This window comes from Neopsephotus bourkii, unplaced genomic scaffold (assembly GCF_033783945.1).
Source record: "Neopsephotus bourkii isolate Nb327-2 ecotype Australia unplaced genomic scaffold, CSIRO-AGI_Nbou_v1 NB_1863, whole genome shotgun sequence".
Lineage (NCBI taxonomy): Eukaryota > Metazoa > Chordata > Aves > Psittaciformes > Psittacidae > Neopsephotus > Neopsephotus bourkii.
Window position 1 is genome coordinate 1,293,298 of NW_026902336.1, and position 21,590 is coordinate 1,314,887.

Below are 21,590 nucleotides of genomic sequence, written 5' to 3' on the forward strand. Positions count from 1 at the left end.
TGTGCAGGGGATGTTCTTCTCCCAGTTCCCGTTATTTTTATTAAGAAACTCTAGATTCTAACCCAGCCATCCCTTTTCTTGACACAATTTTGTCAACCCATTCCTTTTGCCTTCTTACAGGTTTTGAGCCTTCTTCATCCAGCCACTACGCTTAAAGCATTTCCCAATTTTTAGTGCATGGGTCACCTCCACCCTGCCACAGGAATACCTCTGATTTAATTTTCTTCATCATCTCTCATAAGCCCTTTTCAATCTTCTAGCATAAATCCCTCATACAGGAAATCTGCAGTATGCTATTTAATTTTCAGTGCTCATTACTCTCAGTATGTTGATAACTATAACAGCAGTAATAATAATAGCAAAAAAATCATGGGACACCAAGGTGGACATTTTCATCTAGGTCAGCTTTCAGAATTCCCATTCTCTAAGTGTGCAGGTGCTAGGAGTAACTAATGATAACTTAAAAGGCGCTTGTGATGTACTCCACCACTTCAGACATGTTTCAATATTAGCTGCCTTAAAAATTTTAGTCACTTAGTAACTCAGTCATGTAGTAAATAAATTTTCATGTGGTATATGGATTCTGCAAATGCACCTTTTAAGAATGTTTATAAAGTGAAAAGTATTTTCCAGACATATTTTCAGTGCAGCTGTAAAGGTTTTTTAATGCCTTAATAAAATATTTTAGCATAGTAGAAGGCCACCTGTGTTGAGAAATAAACACAGATCCATCGCTTAACTGGTTTATGGAAATATTTTTCATTATTTCATTGTCAGATATTATATATTTAGCCTCTTCACTGGGATCTCAAAACAATTGCTTTTGTTGAGTCAGGCAAAAATAAAAATCTAAAGAAGAATCCTACATGGGGAAAGCAGGGAAAATAAACACTGTTTAGCCTATCTTCTCCATTTGCTCTCATATGACTTCAAATAAGATGGAGTAATAAACAGAGGAGATAAAATAACATTGCTATTTCTTGTATATCACATAGGAAACTGGATTTTAATGATTATATGTTTTCCCCCAAAAGGACAAAGAATTTTAAATCTGTGTTTTGCTCTAGTGTAATATGCAAAACATTGAAGAAAATTAAGTTAAATGGTAGCTGGAAATAATGCTTCCCCATTTGCAAACCCTTTTTTCAGCCATTCAGATATGAAATCTACTGCATGACAGCATTATCCCCAAGTATTTCCCCTCATAAAAACAGATCTAGAAGAACACGTGTCTTGGCTTAGCTGAATCTGTTTAGCAGACTGTTTAGAAACGGGGGGAAAAAATTCTAAACGTAATTTTGAGTAGGATTAAGAAACTTACAATGAATAGCCCTGCCATGTCCAGGTCACAGTATCCTAGGAAAAAAAATAAAACATGTAAATGAGTGACATAACCAGATGAAAGTTAGAGAGCTAAAGTTACGATACAAAACAGGCACAAGTTCAATAAAAACAGTTTTACAGTTTTACAGTCCTGCAGTGAAAATAAAGAAAGGTGTAAAGGTAATTAGAATTCCTTGATTTAAAAATTTGGAAATAAGCATGGCAGAATTTTGATAATACCAACAACATCATGCTTTTTTTTTTTTTTTTTTTTTTTTTACTTATTCTATGTTTATTACTAATGATATCTAATTTTTACAATGTATATGGCAGGTCCTTGGGTCTATCAGTGAAATGCAGTACCTTTAGTGGTTCACTTCAGTTTTGAAATTCATCTATAGAAGGATTCTACAAAGGAATCTTTGTAAATAACAACAACAATAGCAGTCACTTGTTTTTCATCTTAAAAACCATTAGGAATGAAAAATTTGGTCTTTGCTTGATTTGTTGGCTGACCAGATAATTAAAGTTAGCAAGTTGCTAGACTCCTGTGCCAGCATTATGCCTGCCAGGCAAGCTACCTCTGTAGCCCTTATGCTTGGCAGAAAGGGTAAAGATTTACTCACAAAACAAGAGAAAACTGCATGAAAAGAACCGTTCTGAAAGCTGCCCTCCTGAGGGGCATGCAGGAGGGGTGCTCTGTATGGCTCCACTTCGCTTTTGTTCAGAAACTCCCTTTGCACTAAGAATATTCTGAGGTTAAAAAAAACCAAAAAAGATGACTAGTAGGGAAGTTGTGTGCCATTTAGACTTCAAAGTCCAAGCTCTGTGACTTTGGAGGAAGTTTCTAACTTCCGCTGCAATGCTTTCCCATGCTCCCTCTATAGCTAAGAAGACCAGACGTAACTTTTCCACAATCAGAATAGCATCTACACCATGGTGTCACTTGGTGAAGAACTGCTTCCAGAAGGTCTCCAATGCTAAAGCTCAGAACACAGATTGTTCAATGACAGTGCAAAATATTTATCATAGGTACTGTTTAAGTCAGGATTTTGACTTCTGTATTATTAGTTAGTGACAGAAGAATGTTCTTCTTACCAGCCTGTTAGGGTATCGGAGCAACACAGGTTGCACAGGGACTTGTGGAACAAAGGCACCTGCAACCACAGATTAGAATTTAGTGAAGACTAAGCTTAATAAAGCAGTTGGGAGTTCTAAGTGATTCACGTAAGACATGGTATCTGGAAGCAGAAATTTTTAAAAAGACAAGAAGAACGAGAAATGTTCTTTCTGTCATAGGGCTTTGTTTTTAATCAGCTGCGTAACTAGCATAACATTTTTGTTAGGACAGAAAAGGGTTAGTCTCCATTTCAAGGAGAAAGCTGCCTATTCAAACTCATTTTCTGTGTATTATCTCTCTGTTCACTGGCAGTCATTTCAAAGGATTCGGTGCTCCCAGGGCTTCTGGGCATGTCTTAAACCCTTCTCTGTTCTGATTATCTTCCTAAGTGATGTGGATCTGGGAACATAGTACCGGTTTTGCAACTTTGCTACCTAAGACACTATACAACAGTAAGAAAGGAGAGTACCATGGCTTTAGCTGATGTACAGCACAACAGTCTAATGATCAGTGATACTACCAAGTACCTTTCTGTGTTAAAAACTATCTATTGACCTCCCTTGCTAAGCACTACGCAAAGAGATTTCATAATTTGGTTGCTAAGTCTTGCATGGCAAAATTTACAGGAATCTAAGATGGTGTGACTGTAAGTTGAGCTAAAAGAACACCATAAGTAGCATGTATGTTGGCAGTAATCACAGCCAAGTTTCTTGGTAAGTAAATCAGATGAAAACTGTACACAGAAAAAAACCCAACCAACTAACCACATACACCAAGAGAAATTTTTCAAAATTTTTTACAAAATACCAAAAAAAAGAAAAATAAGCTGAATAGTATACAGTGAGTTTAGTACCACTGAAACTTTAATAATGTAAGATATCACTACAGTGATGTTGTGGGTGATACACCTGTAGAAGTATAGGTCTTACTAAAACTATCAAATTAATATTTCACACTATTTTCCAACAACGACATAACAAAATCTTTTTACCTTGTTTAAATGTTATCAGGCAAGATCGGTTTGTACAGGTGCCTTCTGGGAAAATCAGTATCTTGGATTTAAAGAAAAAGAAATACATGTATACACATATTTTATAAAAGATTAAACTTCAGCATCAGTTACATAAAGGCTGACTTTATATGCAACCTCTCTAACATCACATCTTGCATCAAGAATATCTGTTTCAGAATGAAATGAACCAATAAGTGAAGGATGCTCACAGTAATATTAAGCTGATCCATCTTGATTTGTAAAAAATTGCTTTGTGAGAGAGGACTGCTACAGAAAGGCTTTATCAGTTCAGAAATATGATACAAAAGACTTCTAGTGTTTCACCTGAAATGTTTTAGTGTTGGCAATGATATGAGAATTGTTCCTCTGCTGACAGCTCCTTGTTGAACTGCTGGTGTACGAACACCAAGAGTCTGGGCTGACATGAGTGTTGGCAGGCACAGATGCTATCAACATGAGTAAGATGTTAGCTGTGATGAGATCACAGCTTAAGGGGTAGCAGCAGAAGCCAGAGACCATGTGCATCTGTGATGCAGAGCTCCGACATACCACAACATCACTTTTGAATGACTCAGACACACTAAATACCCAGAAGGTTTCTGAATTTGTGCCTGAAAGATAACTATGTTAGATGCACACTGAGCTGCAATGTGACACACTGAATCCCAGCCCCCTGTGGAATGCCAGGAAGCTTTGTGTTTCTCATATCAACATAGGATCATAAGCAGGACTCCAGAAAAAACTCAGCAAAAGAACTGATCTGGAGCAGTGTTCAAGGTATGCTCCTACTTCAGTCTAAATGAACAGGTCAAGGCTAGATGACAGAAGGCATAATTAGGTTGAATCCAAGAGACACAGGGTGTTCTAAAGCATGAAGTAGACAGCTGCACATACTTATCTACAGTTAGTCCTCAACTACAAATTCTGTAACCGGAAACTGTTTGCTGGAGCTATGGACACAAAAATGGGTATATGTCATGAGCCCCATTAAACATATTAGTGACTGATCAAAGAGTAAGTAATCATTCCCTTCTTCCCCTTTGGTTGGAAGGGCTGGGAGAAGCACTAATCAGAACCTCATGTTATTAATAAGCACAAGTTCTACCCAGCCTGTTGTGTTTTGGTTTTAGGAGGAGGCAACAAGGAGTCGAGCTACTTTTCCTTTTCTGTTCTGCTAAGAGAATGCAGCCCAGGCACTCTGAAGAGGATATGAGAGATACCATCTTGTGGCCAAGTTTTTCAATTAAAAAAACAGAGTAGGAGGAAGGTGTGACCAGGGCACAGGGACAGGAGTCACTCAGTGACATCCCCAGCTGTACTGCTGGTTCAGTCTTGGAGATCCCCAGATTACTTGACTCATAGACCATTTATGCCATAACACATATCTAGTTTTATCCCAAGTGCAGTATTGGTGTACAGCCAATTCCCCTTTCCTTCCCAGGCTGTTTTCAGCAGAGATTATGTTTACCAGGGCTTTGCTGGAATCACTTCATCCATAACAGCCTAGAAAATCATAAGCATCAGTGTAGTTTATAAGCACAGTATTAAAAACCCAAGCCACAAGCCTTCCTAGCTTTGTCACGTGCATATTGAAAATCCTCCATATAAGCAACAAATTGAAAAAAAAAAAAAAGGAGGTTCTAAAGATATTTACAGCAGCTTACAAAAATGCATTTATGAGTCAAATTAAAGTAGCCTAAACACAAACTAAAAAGTTTTTATAAGGTGCTTGCTAAGTAAAAATGAGGCATTATATGCCTAAAAAATGCCACTGAAAAAAAAAAAAAGAAAAGGTGGCAAGTGTTAGTCTTCCCTACTTGAATGCTCTTTGTTTCTAGAGACTATTCAGAAAGTAAAGCAGTGCATTTAGGTCTAGCTGCCAAAGACACCTACTACTGAAGTCTGTATTTTCACTTGCTTCCTTTAATTTTCCTCAAGAGCCACTCACTGGAACAAAGTGAAGGGAAAATTAACTTTTCTGAGTCATTTAGGATGCATCCAACTATGACTAAAGAGTTCTTGAGACTTTAGCTGCTGCATCAGTAACTTTGAGTTTTTATTTCAAGTAAATTAACCCTTAAGGAAAAAAGTAAAGAACTATAATTCAAAACACAAAGCATGGGTTTATACACAGATCTGCACAGGGTATCTTTGGAGAAAGGTATTATATCACTGACTTTAGCTGTCCCAGAGTGTGGCAATGGTGTGCTGTATTTGTAATATCTGAAGGCATCATGAGATCAGAGTGAATGCAGAAAAAAGTAGGCAGGCAGTGCCAAATGAGATAGCAGTAGGTTTACAACTGCTCCAGGTCTCTCTTCTTGCAAAGGATGCAGATTTCCATCCCAGCCCCCTGCCCCCATAAAATCAGCAGAGATGCTGCCTCAACACTTTTCCACCTCCTGAGCAACCCCTGCTCCGTCAGCTCTTTGGAATGGAAGGCCATCCAAGAGCTAGAAGCACAACAGCAGTTTGCTGCTGAGGAATGATCATGGGAAATGCTGTGCAGAATCAGTAACTACTACATTATTAACTTAAAGAGCAAACTGAGCTTCACCTCACCTATTCTCCACATGAGAAACTGATGTTTTAAGGTTAAGTACTGTTTGTGATGGACCCTGGACAGGTTGGGTAACCGATTTCAGCAACTACTCATCTCCCAACTGTTGTAAGCACAGCTTTGCAAAACAGCTTCCCATGCATGAGAATCATAGCTATGATAGCAACATAGCTAGATCATGCATGAGAATACTCATTCACATATACTAATGCAAGTCATCTGCTACACTAAAGACAGAATGTTAAGACCTGAGCAGGGAAGGAAGTCAAGAGCATCTGCATTTGGAACAGCAATTGGTACTGGCTGGATTTTAGCTGACCCATTTGTGACAACAAAACTTTCTGGGAACCAGCCTTGTCCTCCTTTCCTAAACCAGTCATATACCTGACAGCTGGCTTCATCTTCATACACCAAACAGAATCCTATTCAGCTGGGCACTCATGATTTCATGATGCACAGTGAATATGGAATGTGAATACATGATGCAGTAGTATATCTATACCTGTGGCCACTGGCCTCCTGATAATGCCCGCTTGGTGATCTCAGTGACTGTATTTTTCCGTGAATCAGGGTCTTGACGTGAAACAGATATAGGCTGAAGGGAACTTAAAATTGCTGTGAAAGAGAGAAACATTTTTATTTATCTTATACTAGTGCTTAGAAAAAACATGGGCTCAGAGCTTTCTTGTAGCAAAAACTTGTTATTCTCATATTAGGAGACAAACTGCACAATAGCTTTCGGATTAAATAGCTGAGAAGAATGTTATTATTGTCCATATTCTTCTGTTCTCGCTGCAAAACAAGAAGTAAAGACACAAAAGAGAAGACACACCTATACTCCCAGCTGAGGAGGTGTACAGTAGGTATAAACATGCCAAATTCAGGCAAACACATTCTGCTAATATTGCAGTTATTTTTCACTAAGCACTTCCACATAATTCTGAGGAAGAGACCTGATCTGCTCAAGGGTCACACTCAGACCTAACTCATCCAGACTTCAACCATTTGAGCCTATGCTGAAAAAGTAAGATGTCTCTTTTTAGTTACAAAACATGCACTGCTTCTGTGTAAATTACAGAGAAAAAATGCCCTCACACAGAAGCCCACATCAGAATGTGAGGACTGATTAAAATGTGATAAGAAATCCTTCTTTGGGAAGGATTGTCTTTTCTGTCCCAGTCCTGTACTTTTAAGAGAAGGTATGTTATCAGTTAGTTTATTTCCTACAAGGACATTTCTCTATGTTGTCTACTGATTTTAGTTTTGGTTTACTGTATAGCCAGCAGAAAGTCTACAGCTGATTCTAGTAATAAACAGGGATTCTTTTGCTGTGCCAAAAGGAGGAGAAAATATTAGAAGCATGAGTCATCTGATCTGTTCCATTCTCTGTGTTTCCTTTTTCAGTAACTCCTCTTTCATTCCTTTCCGGTTTGACTCCCATTAAAAAAAATAATCCATAACAATGCCTGCAAGCTTAAACTTACAGATATGGTATTTTCCAGATTGCTGCAGTTTGGGTCTGCTTTTGAAATAACCTTCACTAACCCATGTTCTACGTTTGTGGGACACACTGCTGAAAGACAGCAGTCAAACAGATTTCTCAAGCTACCTACTGGGAGAATTTTAAGATAAGGCTTCTAGCCTGAGCAGCTATGAAACATGCTTTCAGCATAAAGCAAACTTTAAGTTTGTATTTCATATTGAAGATTTGTATTTCAAACTTGAAGACATTGTATTTCACATCTGAAAAGAAGTAGCATACTTTTAGACATTCTGACCAATTCAGAAAGATAACTTGTCACAGGAATTTCACTGGAAATAATTTGCCAACCTGTCAATATCTTTGGAATTTAAGGATTTAAGAAAGTCTAACTATAAATCGCTTTCAGAGAGATTTTTGGCCTCATGTCAAATTGCTGACTTCTAACATTTTATTTTTTCACAAATACTTACTGCCAAATACTGGAGTTGACAGGTTCTCTGTTCTAGACACTACCGATGGCATTCCAGTTAGAGCAGAAATAATGGCATCAAAAAAGCTTGAATGAGGAGCTGCAACAAAGATTGGGGCTTCCTGTGGAGTTGCTATTTTCCCTTTTACTTTAACTTGAAAACCCATTACGAAGAACAAGGTACGAGTCAGGCATGAGAGGGTTATCTGGATCATCCTCCTTGTAAACAGAAACACAAAAACATCATAAAGCTTACAGTTAGTATTTCTTTCTTACTTTAAAAGAAAGGCCCATAAAAGATTTCCTAGTTCTCACCAGCACTGGGGCCAGGCACATGATACCAGTACTAGAGCCTGGAATACTGTAGGGCTGATGGGGAAGAAACTAGACATAGGGAAGGGAACATTCATCTATTCATGTTGAAACTAGGTTATAATTTTAAAGTTAAGGCAATATACAGCACCTTGCTAAACCCTCCTCCCAGGTACTCTATTTCTTTTCCCATATTTTATAGCATTGTATCATAACACTGTTGTGAGGGCAGGGTGGGTAATTAGCAGATCCAGTATCTTTTGGTAAGAACTTAGGTGTCTCTGATACTGTCCTTTACTATCAGTTTCAAACAAGTAAGATTAAATGACAGTGTTCCCTTACTGGAACAAGCTCCCTCTGTGCAAGATATGTTCCCTTCATGGGACTCTCCATAACCTCTCAGCCTGTTAGAATTTGTTTCCTGTGTTTCCTCCTCCTGTGCATAGTGGCAGTGCATGGCAGCTAGAAGGGAACTTCATTACTCTGAGGTCAGAAGCTGAGCAACTGAAGCCCAGAAACCACAGAGGCAGCTACAGAATACTCCTTGAAGGGCAACATACCTGAGAGAGGAGTTGTCAAAGCTAATTTTGTAATAAATTATAGCATAGCAGGAATGACAAAGGCTACATAAAAACTCAGCCTATGTAACATTGCCAAGTACTTTTATTAATGAATTTCTTTTGTCAAATATTCTTATCAGTATTATTACTAAAATAAGTACTGACTTAGAAATAATCTATAAAGGTTTTTATATATTTTTCAGCCTCAAGGCAATTGAAAATCTACCTATTATATACCTTAACCATGCCAAGTGCAAGGTCCTACACCTGGGTGGGAGCAATCCCAGGCACAGCTACAGCTTGGGCAGAGAAGAGATTCAGAGCAGCCCTGTGGAGACGGACTTGCAGGTGCTGGTCGATGAGAAAATGAACATGAGCCGGCTTCAGTGACCACTCACAGCCCAGAAAGCCAAGTGTATCCTGGGCTGCATCAAGAGAAGCGTGACCAGCAGGTTGAAGGAGGTGATCCTGCCCCCTACTCTGCTCTTGTGAGACCTCACCTGGAGTATTGTGTGCAGTTCTGGTGTCCTCAACATAAAAAGGACATGGAACTGTTGGAACAAGTCCAGAGGAGGCCACAAGAATGATCAGGGGACTGGAGCACCTCCCGTATGAAGATAGGCTGAGAAAGTTGGGGCTGTTCAGCCTGGAGAAGGCTGCGTGGAGACCTCATAGCAGCCTTCCAGTTTCTGAAGGGGGCTTGTAAGGATGCTGGGGAGGGACTCTTCATTAGGGACTGCAGTGACAGGACAAGGGGTAATGGGTTAAAACTTCAACAGGGGAAGTTTAGTTTGGATACAAGGAGGACATTCTTTACTGTAAGGGTGGTGAGGCACTGGAATGGGAAGTTGTGAATGCTCCATCCCTGGCAGTGCTCAAGGCCAGGTTGGACGGAGTCTTGCATGCCCTGGTTTAGTTTGAGGTGTCCCTGCCCATGGCAGGGATGTTGGAACTGGATGATCTTTAGGTCCTTTCCAACCCTAACTATTCTATGATTCTATTTAAAATGCTCTGCTCAAACTGTAAAATACACTCATCACAATGTTGCTTAACCTAAATGGGTAAAACTAGGATATGACAGAAGAAAGAAGGAAAGGAGTGAGGGAGATGGTGGGGGAGGAAAAGATATAGTCCCTTGCTTTGTGTTATAAATAGAAAAACACACCACAGTTTTCAAAAACACGTAAGTCACTTTTTACCTCCTCCATCCTTTCAATGGCACAGATCCTTTTCTGGGGTGCTGGAAAGTTGCAATTGATGCAAACAGCCATGCTAGCAGTATAATGAATGTCATGCATGTGGCACGGAGGGGCAGCAAAACAGTCCCCTGAAGAACAGTCTGGGAGAAAAAATCAGTGAAAATGTTAAGAAATGACACTATCTGTGTAATTACATTTTATGTACTTGAAAATACTACTGCTACTGCTATGTGATGTAGTAAGGAAAGCATTAATGATGCCAGTGTTCATATGGGAAGTTGGTCATTCACAGCATTTCATTTTCACTTTTGGGTTCCCATTTCTGGTAAAAATGAAACATCTGAGTATTTAAGGTTTTGGCCTGGATGTTGTTAGACAGAGAGGGTGAAGGGAGTTTACTGGCTTTCGCTTATAGTTAGACTTGGTCTGCAGCATACAGCATACACTTGGATGAATCTGCCCAGCTGATATATATCTCCACTACCAAGCTTTCTGTCATTAGCTGCCTGTCTAGAAGCCAAGTGGGATTGTTAGGATGACTAAAATGTACTCTTGTCTTTTCAAAATGGCAAATCTTGTGCTGAGTCACTGTATTGCTGCAAGTGATCCTCACTGCTGCTGCTTGGGATAGTGCACATGCAACACACCATTTCTCTGGTTGGGAAGTTTTGGAGTTTTCAGTAAAACTGAACCTGTGGTTTAAGGCAAAGGTTCAGACGTTATGGTGCTGTTGAAGCTGCTGCAGTAGTTCTTGGCTCATTGCCTTTGGAAGTGGTTTGCACTGCCCACTGTAACATACAGCCGAACCCTTTTGATTATGCAGATTAACTTATTGCCTCCTGTTTTAAGCATCTTGGATATTAACTTCTCTACTAGGACCCCCTTGCTCCTTGAAATTTTCGGAATAAATTGAGAAAGCTTAGTTCTCTTTCCTCCCTGCAATCAGGAAACTGTTATTAGCTTGCTTTAACTTGAAGCAAAGGAAATACTGAGAGCTGTGCTAGGGTCACAGACATCCAAGGTAGGCAGCAAATGCAGTAGAAAATGTATCCAAGTCTGTTCACTGCTTCTTCAACTCTTCACATATGTTTGTAAGGGGAGTGGAGGGAAAGAGAAACACTAACATGCCCTGGTGCAAATAATCCTCCAATATCATCCCCAGTCCCCCCATAAGGAATTTTTAGCTTACATTTGTTCCTGCACAGCTCCAGGAAGCCGGTGTATTGGCACAAGGCTGTTAACAGGCAGCTGTGGGGCAGGGCAGGAAGAAATTCTTAATTGTTTCACAGCAGTAGAGTAGGCTAGAAACCATATCCTGAAGGTTGGCCTGTATGGCACAACACAGCGCTATGCAGATTGAGCAAGACTGGGTCTCTGTGAGGCAGGTAAGCGGTGCCAGCTTGCAGAAGTCACAGCCTGGCAATCAAGGTAAGCTAGGAAATGGTTCAAACTCATTTTGGCACCTCATCCAACTCAGCTACCACTCACTGATGAGGATAAGGTCTGTGTGTTTTTTGAATTGTATTTGGGCTATGTTTTAACCAAAAGTCCCTCAAAAACTTCAATGAGAGTGCATCATCATTGGTCCCATACTGAGAGCTCCAGTGTCCAGAAATATGGGAGTAGTTTTTCAAGAATTTTAACTTATGCTTGTGAGCCTACTGTTTTTTATGCTTTACCATTTTTAAAGAAAATTTACAACTGAACAACAGAGCTCCCTTCTCCAAATCAGCCTTTCTAGTCAGCTCTTCACCAATGGCTACTTGCTGTACAGGAAAAGCAAGCCTATTAATAAGTAAGTTTTACAAAATAGCTTGCATCTTACATACTTGTACTATGATACTGATGAGGATTAACAAGGATTTTGGGCCTTTGGGACTGTGCTCTGTATTAGAAAAGGCACAGACCAAACATGATAGTAGATACATAGTGCACATGAGGATAAGCATGAGAAGCAGGGTCACAGTGTCGATGCTCATGTTCTGTAGACACTGACATACGTTTCCAGGAGAGATCTGAACTTTTAGGTATGACTATTTCCTCCTTCTCTATAACAATTGTATATAACTAGCTATGGAATTTTAACCATAACTTCACAGAGAACAGGAGCAGGACTGCTCTGGATCACAGAAATGGGTTCAGTAGCTGGGTATGAGAGATTTGGTCTTGGAGATCTACTGCTCCCAGTTTCTTTGGTGCCAGTTACTGTGAATCTGAAAAACTCAGGAAGCAAGTCAAGACAACCAAGACACCCTGCTTGCCTCCCAAAACTAGATGTGTCCTTTTTTCTCCATATGCATCCTTTTGTACTATGATCTATAGTCCCACTTCAACTGCACTCAGATATCCATAATGGGCAGCATAAGCATAAATCAGTGTTTTGACTTAAAATAACCTTATGAGAAAAGAATATATATGCACTGACCTACAACGAAAAATAAAGGATGCAATAGCAAGAGCAAACCAATCCCTTCCTCAAAACTTTAATAAATTCATCAGTCTGTTTTAGGCAGATGTGCAGGTGGTACTGATTTGCTGATGCAAGCTATTGGCTTTCTAGGTCACTGTGTAATGAGGCAGAGCTGATTTCTGCCCCATGCATAGTAGGGTAAGAAAAGGACAGAAAAGAGAAAGGTCAAGGCGGGCTAGAAAAATATAGAAGAAAAATATACAGAAAAAAATACAGGTTCAAAGTTTAGTAAGTACTAAGTATGATCAGAGCTGCTCCAACTTCTGTTTACAGTAATCATGAAGACAGAATTATTATCCAGAGAACCTTCTGCCCCATTCGGAATCACCAAAAATCATATTTGCTGGTAAACTATTAACAATACAAGCTATTAGTGACACGAGGACTGGTAAAAAAAAAAATAAAATCTTCTCCACTTTTCAGTCTGGCTACAGCCTATTTTTATATTTGAAGCTGCATGACATGCAAACAGCAAGCCTGTCTCTCTTTCAAGCTCCATTCGCTAGGGGACAGTAGCTTTTACACTCAAGGACTGCACCAACCAGCTTTGGGTTCCCAGAGGATTTTGAAACTGCGTCTGTTTTTATCAGTGTATGTTAAAGGTTCAGGTATAGAATACGAAGGATGTAACAATCCTTTAACACGCATGAACGGACAAATATTACACTTGATTTAAATGTGAAGAGAAAGGACACTTCCCTTTTTGAAGTTCATAGTAACACTCCTGGTAAGGCTCTTGATTCCCAGGTGGTCCAGTATGCAGTGCTGGGCAAGAGAGGAGCAGGTATTTGCAGGATAAAGCAGAGAGTAAGAAGCATCCTAGGCTCTATAACTATAGCCGGAAAAGAAAAGAAGGGAAAAATGCACAATACAAAAAAGGGTGTCTCTCTTGTGCTTACTACTGCAATTCTGCTTCAAGGCTCACCAGCACCGGACCTGGGCCCAGCTGGGTTCTTTTCCTTCCACATGTACTGTAGAATTACGTATGGCATGTATCTTGCCTTAAGACATATCATGGTTTTCACCCCTTCCTCCTGAACGAAAAAAGTAGGATGTATTTACTGTACCTAAAATGGCAACTGCAGTTTAAAACTGCAAGCTTTTTGAAAGTACTATGTGTATCCTCTAGGAAGAACAGCCAGCACAGACAGCTGTCAACTTCTCGAACCTCATTAACAGACTAGTTTTGTTACCTAAGGGTTCATGCCTACAGCTAGTGTTTCAAAGGCATGAAATGTGTTTGAGGCTGCTAGTAAAACATATGGGATAAAAAGATTTGAAATGGTTTTCCAGGTCTCTCACATTTCCTCCACTCTGCTACCTTCAGGCAAGCATTTTTTGTAACTTGAAGAAGAGCTATATGAAACATATTTGCACATCAGCCTCTGATATTTGTAAGGATCAGCAGAAAATGCTTAAGTTAACCTACACACTGACATCCTCATTGTCCTCACTGAGATATTTGGTTCATCAGCTGTTTTTAAAGAGAATGCTTTTAAAAATCAAAGCCCAGAAATACTGTTTGCTTCCTTAATTTTACAAGTTCCCTGCAAGTCTTGTGTGCACTTGCACACAAGCTATGCTGCGACACTATCCAGTTCAGAAGCTTAATGCAGTCCACCCAGTGATACCAATCAGTGCATGAAACTGGGAATACCTTTTTTTTTTGCTGTCCATACTGTAATACAGAATAAGAGCATTAACTCTTACCCTCTCCCCCAACCCAGGCTTAAAATTAGCCTAAAGTGAGTTAGGCATCTGAAACAGGGTTACTGCAAGAAGTTATTTTCCATTTTAGCTTATCATATCAGAGACAAGTTATCATCATCTTCACTCTGGATCTGAGTCATCTGACGCAACACACAGATGTACAGTATTTATTTTTTGAGGTTTAAAGAGTTAGCAAACCAGAGTCACACAGGACTCCTGTTTTCTCTAGCAGTAAGATGTTATGTGTAATCTTTTCAAAAGCCTGTCACAAATCTTGTGTTAGAGGTCTAAGTTTGAAGTTGATGAACTGTGTAGCAAGCAGTCTGTAGACTATGAGGGGTGACAGCCTGAAGAACTGATTTCAAAAAGTAATGCCTTTTTTAGGCTGAACACCTTTGGCATCTTTGCTTTGACCATTTACATACCAATGGATTTTCTGCTCTCTGTCACTAGCCTAGAACAGGAAGCAAATTATGCCGTACGTGGGAAGGAAGTATTTTTCCTAGATGCCATTTCCTGGAAAAGCCAAGGGCTGTAACGTTTAACGGAGAGTCTGTCACGCCGCGCTCGTCACGTCGCGCTCGCCGCCGTCTCCTCGCCAACCGGGCCGGGGCTGTCACCGCTGTACAGTAGGCCCGGCCCCGCCCGGGCTCGCTCCCGTCAGACGGGAGCGCGGTTTCGGCGGAGCAGGCGGCAGTTTTGAACAGTTTTTATTCTGCCACTAGAAGGACGTCTCTTTAAAACAACCACTGACCTTCACGCCGCACTGGAGACATGCAGCTAAAGTAACGCTGGTTTAGACGAGCTGTCCGAGCACCGCGCCCGGCGCAGCATTGCCGGGTGACAGCCTCCACGCTGCCCCGCGGATGCGCATCCCCACTCCGGCCGACCCCAGTCCCGACCCGCTCCCGCCGGGCAGTGCACACCCCAGCGCCTCCTCAGCGCCGCCAGCCTTACCCGCAACTTGTCCGTGGCTCTCAGGGGCCTCGGGTGGATGAAGGGGTTGAGAACGGTGGGTGGTACGAATGACTGCTGCCTGGGCAGCGGCAGCACCCTCTGCGCCATGCTCCCGCCGAGTGCAGCCACCCCGCACGATTGCGCATGAGCTGCTAGGGTGCCGCGGCACCCGTGCCATGCCCAGCCCGCCTCGGCCGGCCCTGCTCGCCATGGGCAGCCCCGCCTCAAGGCAGGTGAGGACGGCCCGGGCCCCATTCGGCCACGGGCGGCGCCAACGCGGGTGCTCGGAGGGGACGGTGCTGAGGCGGGACCCGCCGGGGTGACCCTGTAGGAGGAGTGGCGGGGTTGCCGCCCGCCGCCATTGCTAAGTGGCTGCGGCAGAGCTGAGCGTCCTTCTTTCCTCTCGTGTGCGCCTCGTGTAAACACCACGACGCTGGCCGCTGAGGCGGTGTGTGCTGTGCGGTGTTGCAGCTGCGATTTGTGTAAACACTGACTACTCAGGATTAACGCGGTCTCTAAGGAGAAAAGAGGCTAAAGGTAGTCATGGCATACAACTCAAGAAGTTTCTGAGACTGGTGCACTTCCACGGCTGCAGGAGGCTGATACAGAGAGCCTGCCCCTGGTTAGGTGAGGTCTAGAGACCCCCTGCAGCCTTTCTTTGTGCTGGGTTCTGTGGGATCACTCCAAGAGGGCAGCAGTTCCCTGAGGGCAGCCGAAGGCAGGCAGGCCGCGGGGCAGCTTGAGCTGAGGAGCGGTAGAACACAGCACACTGTCTGCAGCGCCTTAAGCAGACGGGCGCCCTCGAGCACAAATGCTACTGCAGCCCAAAAGTAAGTTTCAGCCTGCCTTTAGGAAGCATAGTTTCAGGTTCTCATGGTCATCGGCGGCAATGGTGGGGTGAGTCATCAGTCCGCCTGCTCAGAGAGGTACTGCTCTAAGACCACAGGCTCCTGGCCTACTATGTGATGGTGGTTCAGACACTTGGTTTTCCCCTTCTCATACCTGCCCTTCACACAAAAATATTGGTACTTTTCAACATGTTAGTCTGTATTTTGCTGGACTGTTCATATTGCTGTAATAAAATAATTAAGAATGCCTCATGGTTCAGTTTGCAGTTTGATGTGACTTACCACGAAGATATAATCAGAATTAATAAAATTTAATTATTGCAAAGCTATTATTTGTGTTTTGCAACTGCAGGTGCTTAAGTAGTAATCATGATGACGTGTTTACGCTCACTGAAGTCTGCCTGTAATGGAAACTTGACAAATGTAGGATTTCCCTTGGTTGGTTTCTAGGGTCTTCCCGTAATTGCCTGTTCTTGCAGCCAGCACTGTACTGTGGAAAACCTGAGAGTTGTGTATGAGCCAGGCCAGCACAACTGGTGCAGAAAGTAAGGCTCAGGGGGAACTCTAGAGGGGAACTATCATTTCTATTTCCATCATTCTTGAGAGATGATTGTACAAGCTCATCATAAAGCCCCATGACTTTCCTATCTGATCCATTCACCACTGGTATTGAAACAAATTTTTCCATCTCTGAGCAGAGTCTTTGTCATTGCAATTCATATCAATTCTTGGTGGATGCGAGAACTCTTCACTTTCCTCTTTGCAGCTACTTTTTGCACTTGTGTAGTGTAATGATTCTCTCAAGCTTTTACTGTACTAAATGTTCTAGTGTTTTCAGGTTTTCTCTCCCACATCATAGTTGCTAGGTATCTGAGCATTCTTAATATTTTCCTCTGGTCTTTCTCCAGTGAGTCCATACCTTTCATGAAGTACCCAAACTGAAAACACTACTCTCTAAGAGGACTGACCAGGGCTAGTGAGTGGGCAGGAAGGATTAATTTGTGTCTAACACATGATATGTATATATACCTAAATGGTGTCTGCTTTGTCACTAGTGTGACCCTGATTCACACTGGGATACATGATAAAACATCAATTTCTGAACAATTACTTGTTGTTTACAATGACTGCATTTTTCCTTACCATATGGTGGTAGTGACCTTACCTCTAGAACTCAGAAATACCAAATCATCTGGCATTACAAACATGATGATTTTATTATGCAGAAGAATGTTTCTGGTGACTTGTATGTTTTTTAGAAACAATGATAGTGATACTCTTCTAAGGCTGTTCAGCCACAGCACCATCAAAAAGGCTTAACGTTACAGGCTTCAAAATACAAATAACCCTGCAAAGCCAGTTTTAATGTTCAGAATGCATGAGAAGGTGCAATCCTACGTAGTTTTTTGGCTCAATTGATATCAGCATCTCTGTTGAGTGATAATTCATTTTTAGTCTGTAAATCTAAAGTGAGCATTGATCAATGATCCACTAACACAAAACACCACCAAGCTTTTGTGAGACTAATGTCTGGCATCACCTCTGTTTCTTTCTTCAGAAGGTGCATAGGCTGCTGGAGATAGGCATTGAAGGTAAGGTAACATTAGCTGCTATTTATTTTCCTAGGTTGAAGCTACAGCTTTAGTTCTGCAGGTCACTTGGGAAGATGCATGGTTTCCTGACAGCTTTGCCCTGCATTGTGTTGATTCTGATACCCGAGAAACTGTAAGAAAAGTGGCTCTGGACCAGGTGTAGCTTCCATATAAGGTGAAGGGTAGCGAGGCTCTGCAGAGGGATCTGGACAGGCTGGGTCGATGGGATGTGGCCAGTGGTATGAAGTTCAACAAGGCAAAGAGCTGGATCCTGCATTTGTACCACAGCAACCCCCTGCAACGCTTCAGGCTTGGGGAAGAGTGGCTGGAAAGCTGCTCTGTGGAAAAGGACCTGGGGATGCTGATTGACGGAGCTGAACATAAGCCAGCCTGTGCCCAGGCAGCCAAGAAGGCCCACAGCATCTTGGCCTGTAGCAGTAATAGTGTGGCCAGCAGGGCCAGGGCAGTGATCATCCCCCTGTAGTCAGCACTGGTGAGGCTGCACCTTGAATCCTGTGTTTAGTTCTGGGCTCCTCACTACAAGATGGATGTCGAGGTGCTGGAGCAGGTCCAGAGAATAGAGCTGGTGAAGGGCCTGCAGAGTAAGCCTGATGAGAAATGGCTGAGGGAACTGGGAGGGGTTTAATCTGGAGAAGGCTCAGGGTGGACCTTATAGCTCTCTGCAGCTACCTGAAAGGAAGTTGTAGTGAGGTGAGGGTCAAGTCTCTTCTCCCAAGTAACAAGTGATAGAACAAGAAGTAATGGCCTCAAGCTGTGCCAGGGGAAGTTAAAATTGAATATTAGGGAAAAAGTCTTCACAGAGAAGATAATCAGGCATTGGAACAGGTTGCCCAGGGAAGTGCTGGTATCACCATCCCTGGAAGTAGCCACAAACTGTGAATAGATGAGGCCCTCAGTGACATGGTTTAGTGTTGATCTTGGCAGTCCTGGGGTAATGGTTGGACTTGATCTTAAAGGTCTTTTCCAACCTAGGTGATCCTGTGTTTCTATGATTCTATATTAGTGATACATGAAAACCCAGTAAACATTTCCATAGTGTAAGACGGGGGTTCTTCTATAATATAAACAGTACAGCATTTTATTTTTTTTTTCCCAGTGTACAGAACTTTATAGTTTTGACAGTTTAAATTGGACTAAGATCCTTGCCTCATTATAGCTGCCTTTGGGACAATGTACTCTGTCTTCCTGGCATTTGTAAAAAAATACTCCCAACATACCTTATTATAATGATTTGTCACGGAAGGAGAAAAATAACTGCTACAGCTGAGCCCAGGACATGATTTTAATAAAGCTATAATAATTTCAAAGTAATTCCAGTGTATATCAATTCTATAAAATGTGAGGTAGACAAAATCATATACTGCATAATATGAAACCCTTGCATTTTTTTTATATCTTTCCTCAATAATTTGTAATCTGAACCAGAAGCTAAAAGGATTTGCCTTTTTTAGCACTTAGCTATTTAATTATTCTGATTAGGGCTGTTGTCTTTACCTCTATAGCGCTCACGAAGGCTTTTTTTGATAGAGAAACTGAAAACCTGTTTTGCTTTGCATTGCTCCCTGCTTGCATTTGACAGGAATCCGCCATCTTGTGGCCACAGTCGCGTAATGCTGCTGCACAGCAACTTTCCTCCAGGACTAGCCGGAAAAAAAACAAACCAAAACTTATTTATGCAAAGTACTGTTCTGATTTTCCCGTTTTTGTGATATTAAATGTGAACTACTTGGGCAAAATGAGTAAGAGACGAGAAGTAGATTGCCAATATGTTTCCAATTTCAGCTTAACTTCTTTATTTCTTTCCATGCTCCCCTCATGGAACAGTGCTAATGCCTTCCAAGAGGCAGCCTGAGCACAGCTGACAGCATGTTCTCTCCAGGGACCAGTACAGCCAAAAAGTACAATGGTAGTCACATCAAGTTTGCATTTCTCCGCCTGAGACCGTCTTCCAGCGTTATCCTGATAAGCAGTGTAGCCTCAGAAGTCTTTGTGCTTTGGCCATGCAGCATACAACCTCAGTACCATGCTGTGTAAATGGCACTATGGCGGGCTGTCATGGGTGTTTAGAACTAAAAAGCTATAAACATTTTTGATAGTTGTATATGAAAATCAGGAAGGGATTGTAAGAGGCTTTGAGGAGATACAGGCTTAGCACTAAGCAGTGTGGACATACTTGTCTCCTTGATGAAGTCTGCAGGGAGAAATGTGGTCTGTTGTGCAGACCGTATCAGCTGCAATAGTAACAAAATACTTAGTGTGGAAGAGGAATTAGAATTGCCCTGTACTGTTTCAAGATCTGTACTGATAAAGGACAAACTAAATGGCAGACCTTGGAGAAAAAAGATCTGATTATTGGAGGTAACTGAAACAAGCATTACTAAACAGTCTTCAGAAGTAGTATCTTTTTGGCATTGCATAAAAAATGCCATCCATGGTAATGTTCAACAGGGCTAACACATGGTATAATTTGTTAGGGTTCCATCAATCAATTTCAGTCTGCTGGCTATATGGTGCTTCATATCCCTTAGTAGAATTTACTGGCTTAGTGTGATTTCAAACAAGAACAGTAGTTCTGGACTCAGGTACTTGTGGACCTGGAGGATGTGCTGGCTGTGATACATGTATCTATCCAAGCAGGCACACACATGTGCAGACATGTATATCCAAACCCAGACACATTTTCTTTTCTACTAAGGTAGTTGCAGATACGTGTATGTTAAGAGTTTTCATGTAATGTTAAATAGAACTGAAACACCCCTAAAGCTAAGCTTTCTCCTGGGTATCCCTAATTATTTTCTCTTACGGAAATTCCTTTCTGCCTCTTCCCTAAATGTTTGACTTTCTGTGACAGTGTTATGTTCCTTAGGCACACAGGGTTCACACAGTGTTTACTTGTTAAGTTTGCAAATGATTCGTTTTTTTCTGAGAGTTGTTTCTGTCTGTTTTTATCAGAGGGAAATTGCTGTCCCCAGTCTGTTAAGTAAAAGAATCCAGCCCATAGCTGCAGGTGAAAATAGTCCAAGAGTAAGTCCTAGGATGCTACACCGAAGAGGGAAGCCTCATGCTAGTCGTTCCCTGAAGCTTCTTCTGAATTCCTGTCTCTTTGCACTGCTTAATGGACAGAAGGCAAGAAAATCAGAGGCAGGAACCTTGTAATTTCAGTTAGCAAGTCATACCTGATAATGACTTCCGTACAGGGAGGCACTTAAATGCTTAGCCTGCATGTTATTAGTCCCAGTGGAGTAAGCAGGATTTGTTTGTTAGAGTTTTGATCCTAGACAGGCAGATAGAGTGCTGAGCTAGCTCTATAAACAAATTAGGGGAAAATAGCATTGGGTGTTGCTGATGCTGAGTGAAAATAAAGGTAGTATTATCTGAGGGAATCTACTGGGAATGTCCCCTTGGAGATGACTCCTTCCTCACCTGAGCTGGCTGCAGAACTGGACAATTTGACAAGAATTTCTCTTCTATTTCTTTGGGCAAGGAAGGCTCTAGACTGATGATTGGGGATCTCCAATTCCCAGTGCTCTCAAACTGGCACCTTCCCTGATTATTGAATTCACTTGAAAACAAAAGAAAAAAGTAGATTTACAAGAAAAAGGAGACTCCAGTGATTTGTGTGAGAAAAAGATATAAAATTAACTGGGTTTTTTTCCCTTTGAACTGAACCCAGGAGCCTCAGTAAAGTTTACCCTATTTAAAGCATTAATTAGGGAGCTGACTGTACATAAAGATAAAACAGAACTCTTAAGGAAGTCTCCAGGGACTCCAAAAAACCCAGTTTTGTCTACATGAGGCAAAAGAATTTTAATTAGAAGCAACTGAATTGAAGTGAACTGATATGAGCAACAAAAAGAGAATTTATCCCACAATGTATTCAGGGAACATAATTGAATGTTCATTAGCTAAGAGTTATATACTGACTGTTAATGAGCAGAAATGAATATGGATTAT

The 21,590-nt window shown here is 41.5% G+C and overlaps 1 protein-coding gene across 1 annotated transcript in view; it reads right to left on the minus strand.

The window, feature by feature from the left end:
- The window catches only part of LPCAT2 (lysophosphatidylcholine acyltransferase 2), a 32,047-nt gene extending 16,651 nt beyond the window's left edge, over nucleotides 1-15,396 (minus strand). The window contains exons 1-7 of the mRNA XM_061344117.1: nucleotides 15,176-15,396; nucleotides 10,039-10,178; nucleotides 7,969-8,186; nucleotides 6,518-6,630; nucleotides 3,435-3,495; nucleotides 2,422-2,480; nucleotides 1,322-1,356 (exon numbers count right to left, since the gene is read on the minus strand). Of these exons, the coding sequence (XP_061200101.1) occupies nucleotides 1,322-1,356; nucleotides 2,422-2,480; nucleotides 3,435-3,495; nucleotides 6,518-6,630; nucleotides 7,969-8,186; nucleotides 10,039-10,178; nucleotides 15,176-15,283 (734 nt within the window). The 5' untranslated portion in view covers nucleotides 15,284-15,396. The remainder of the gene's footprint in view (nucleotides 1-1,321; nucleotides 1,357-2,421; nucleotides 2,481-3,434; nucleotides 3,496-6,517; nucleotides 6,631-7,968; nucleotides 8,187-10,038; nucleotides 10,179-15,175) is intronic.
- Nucleotides 15,397-21,590: the final 6,194 nt, after the last annotated feature.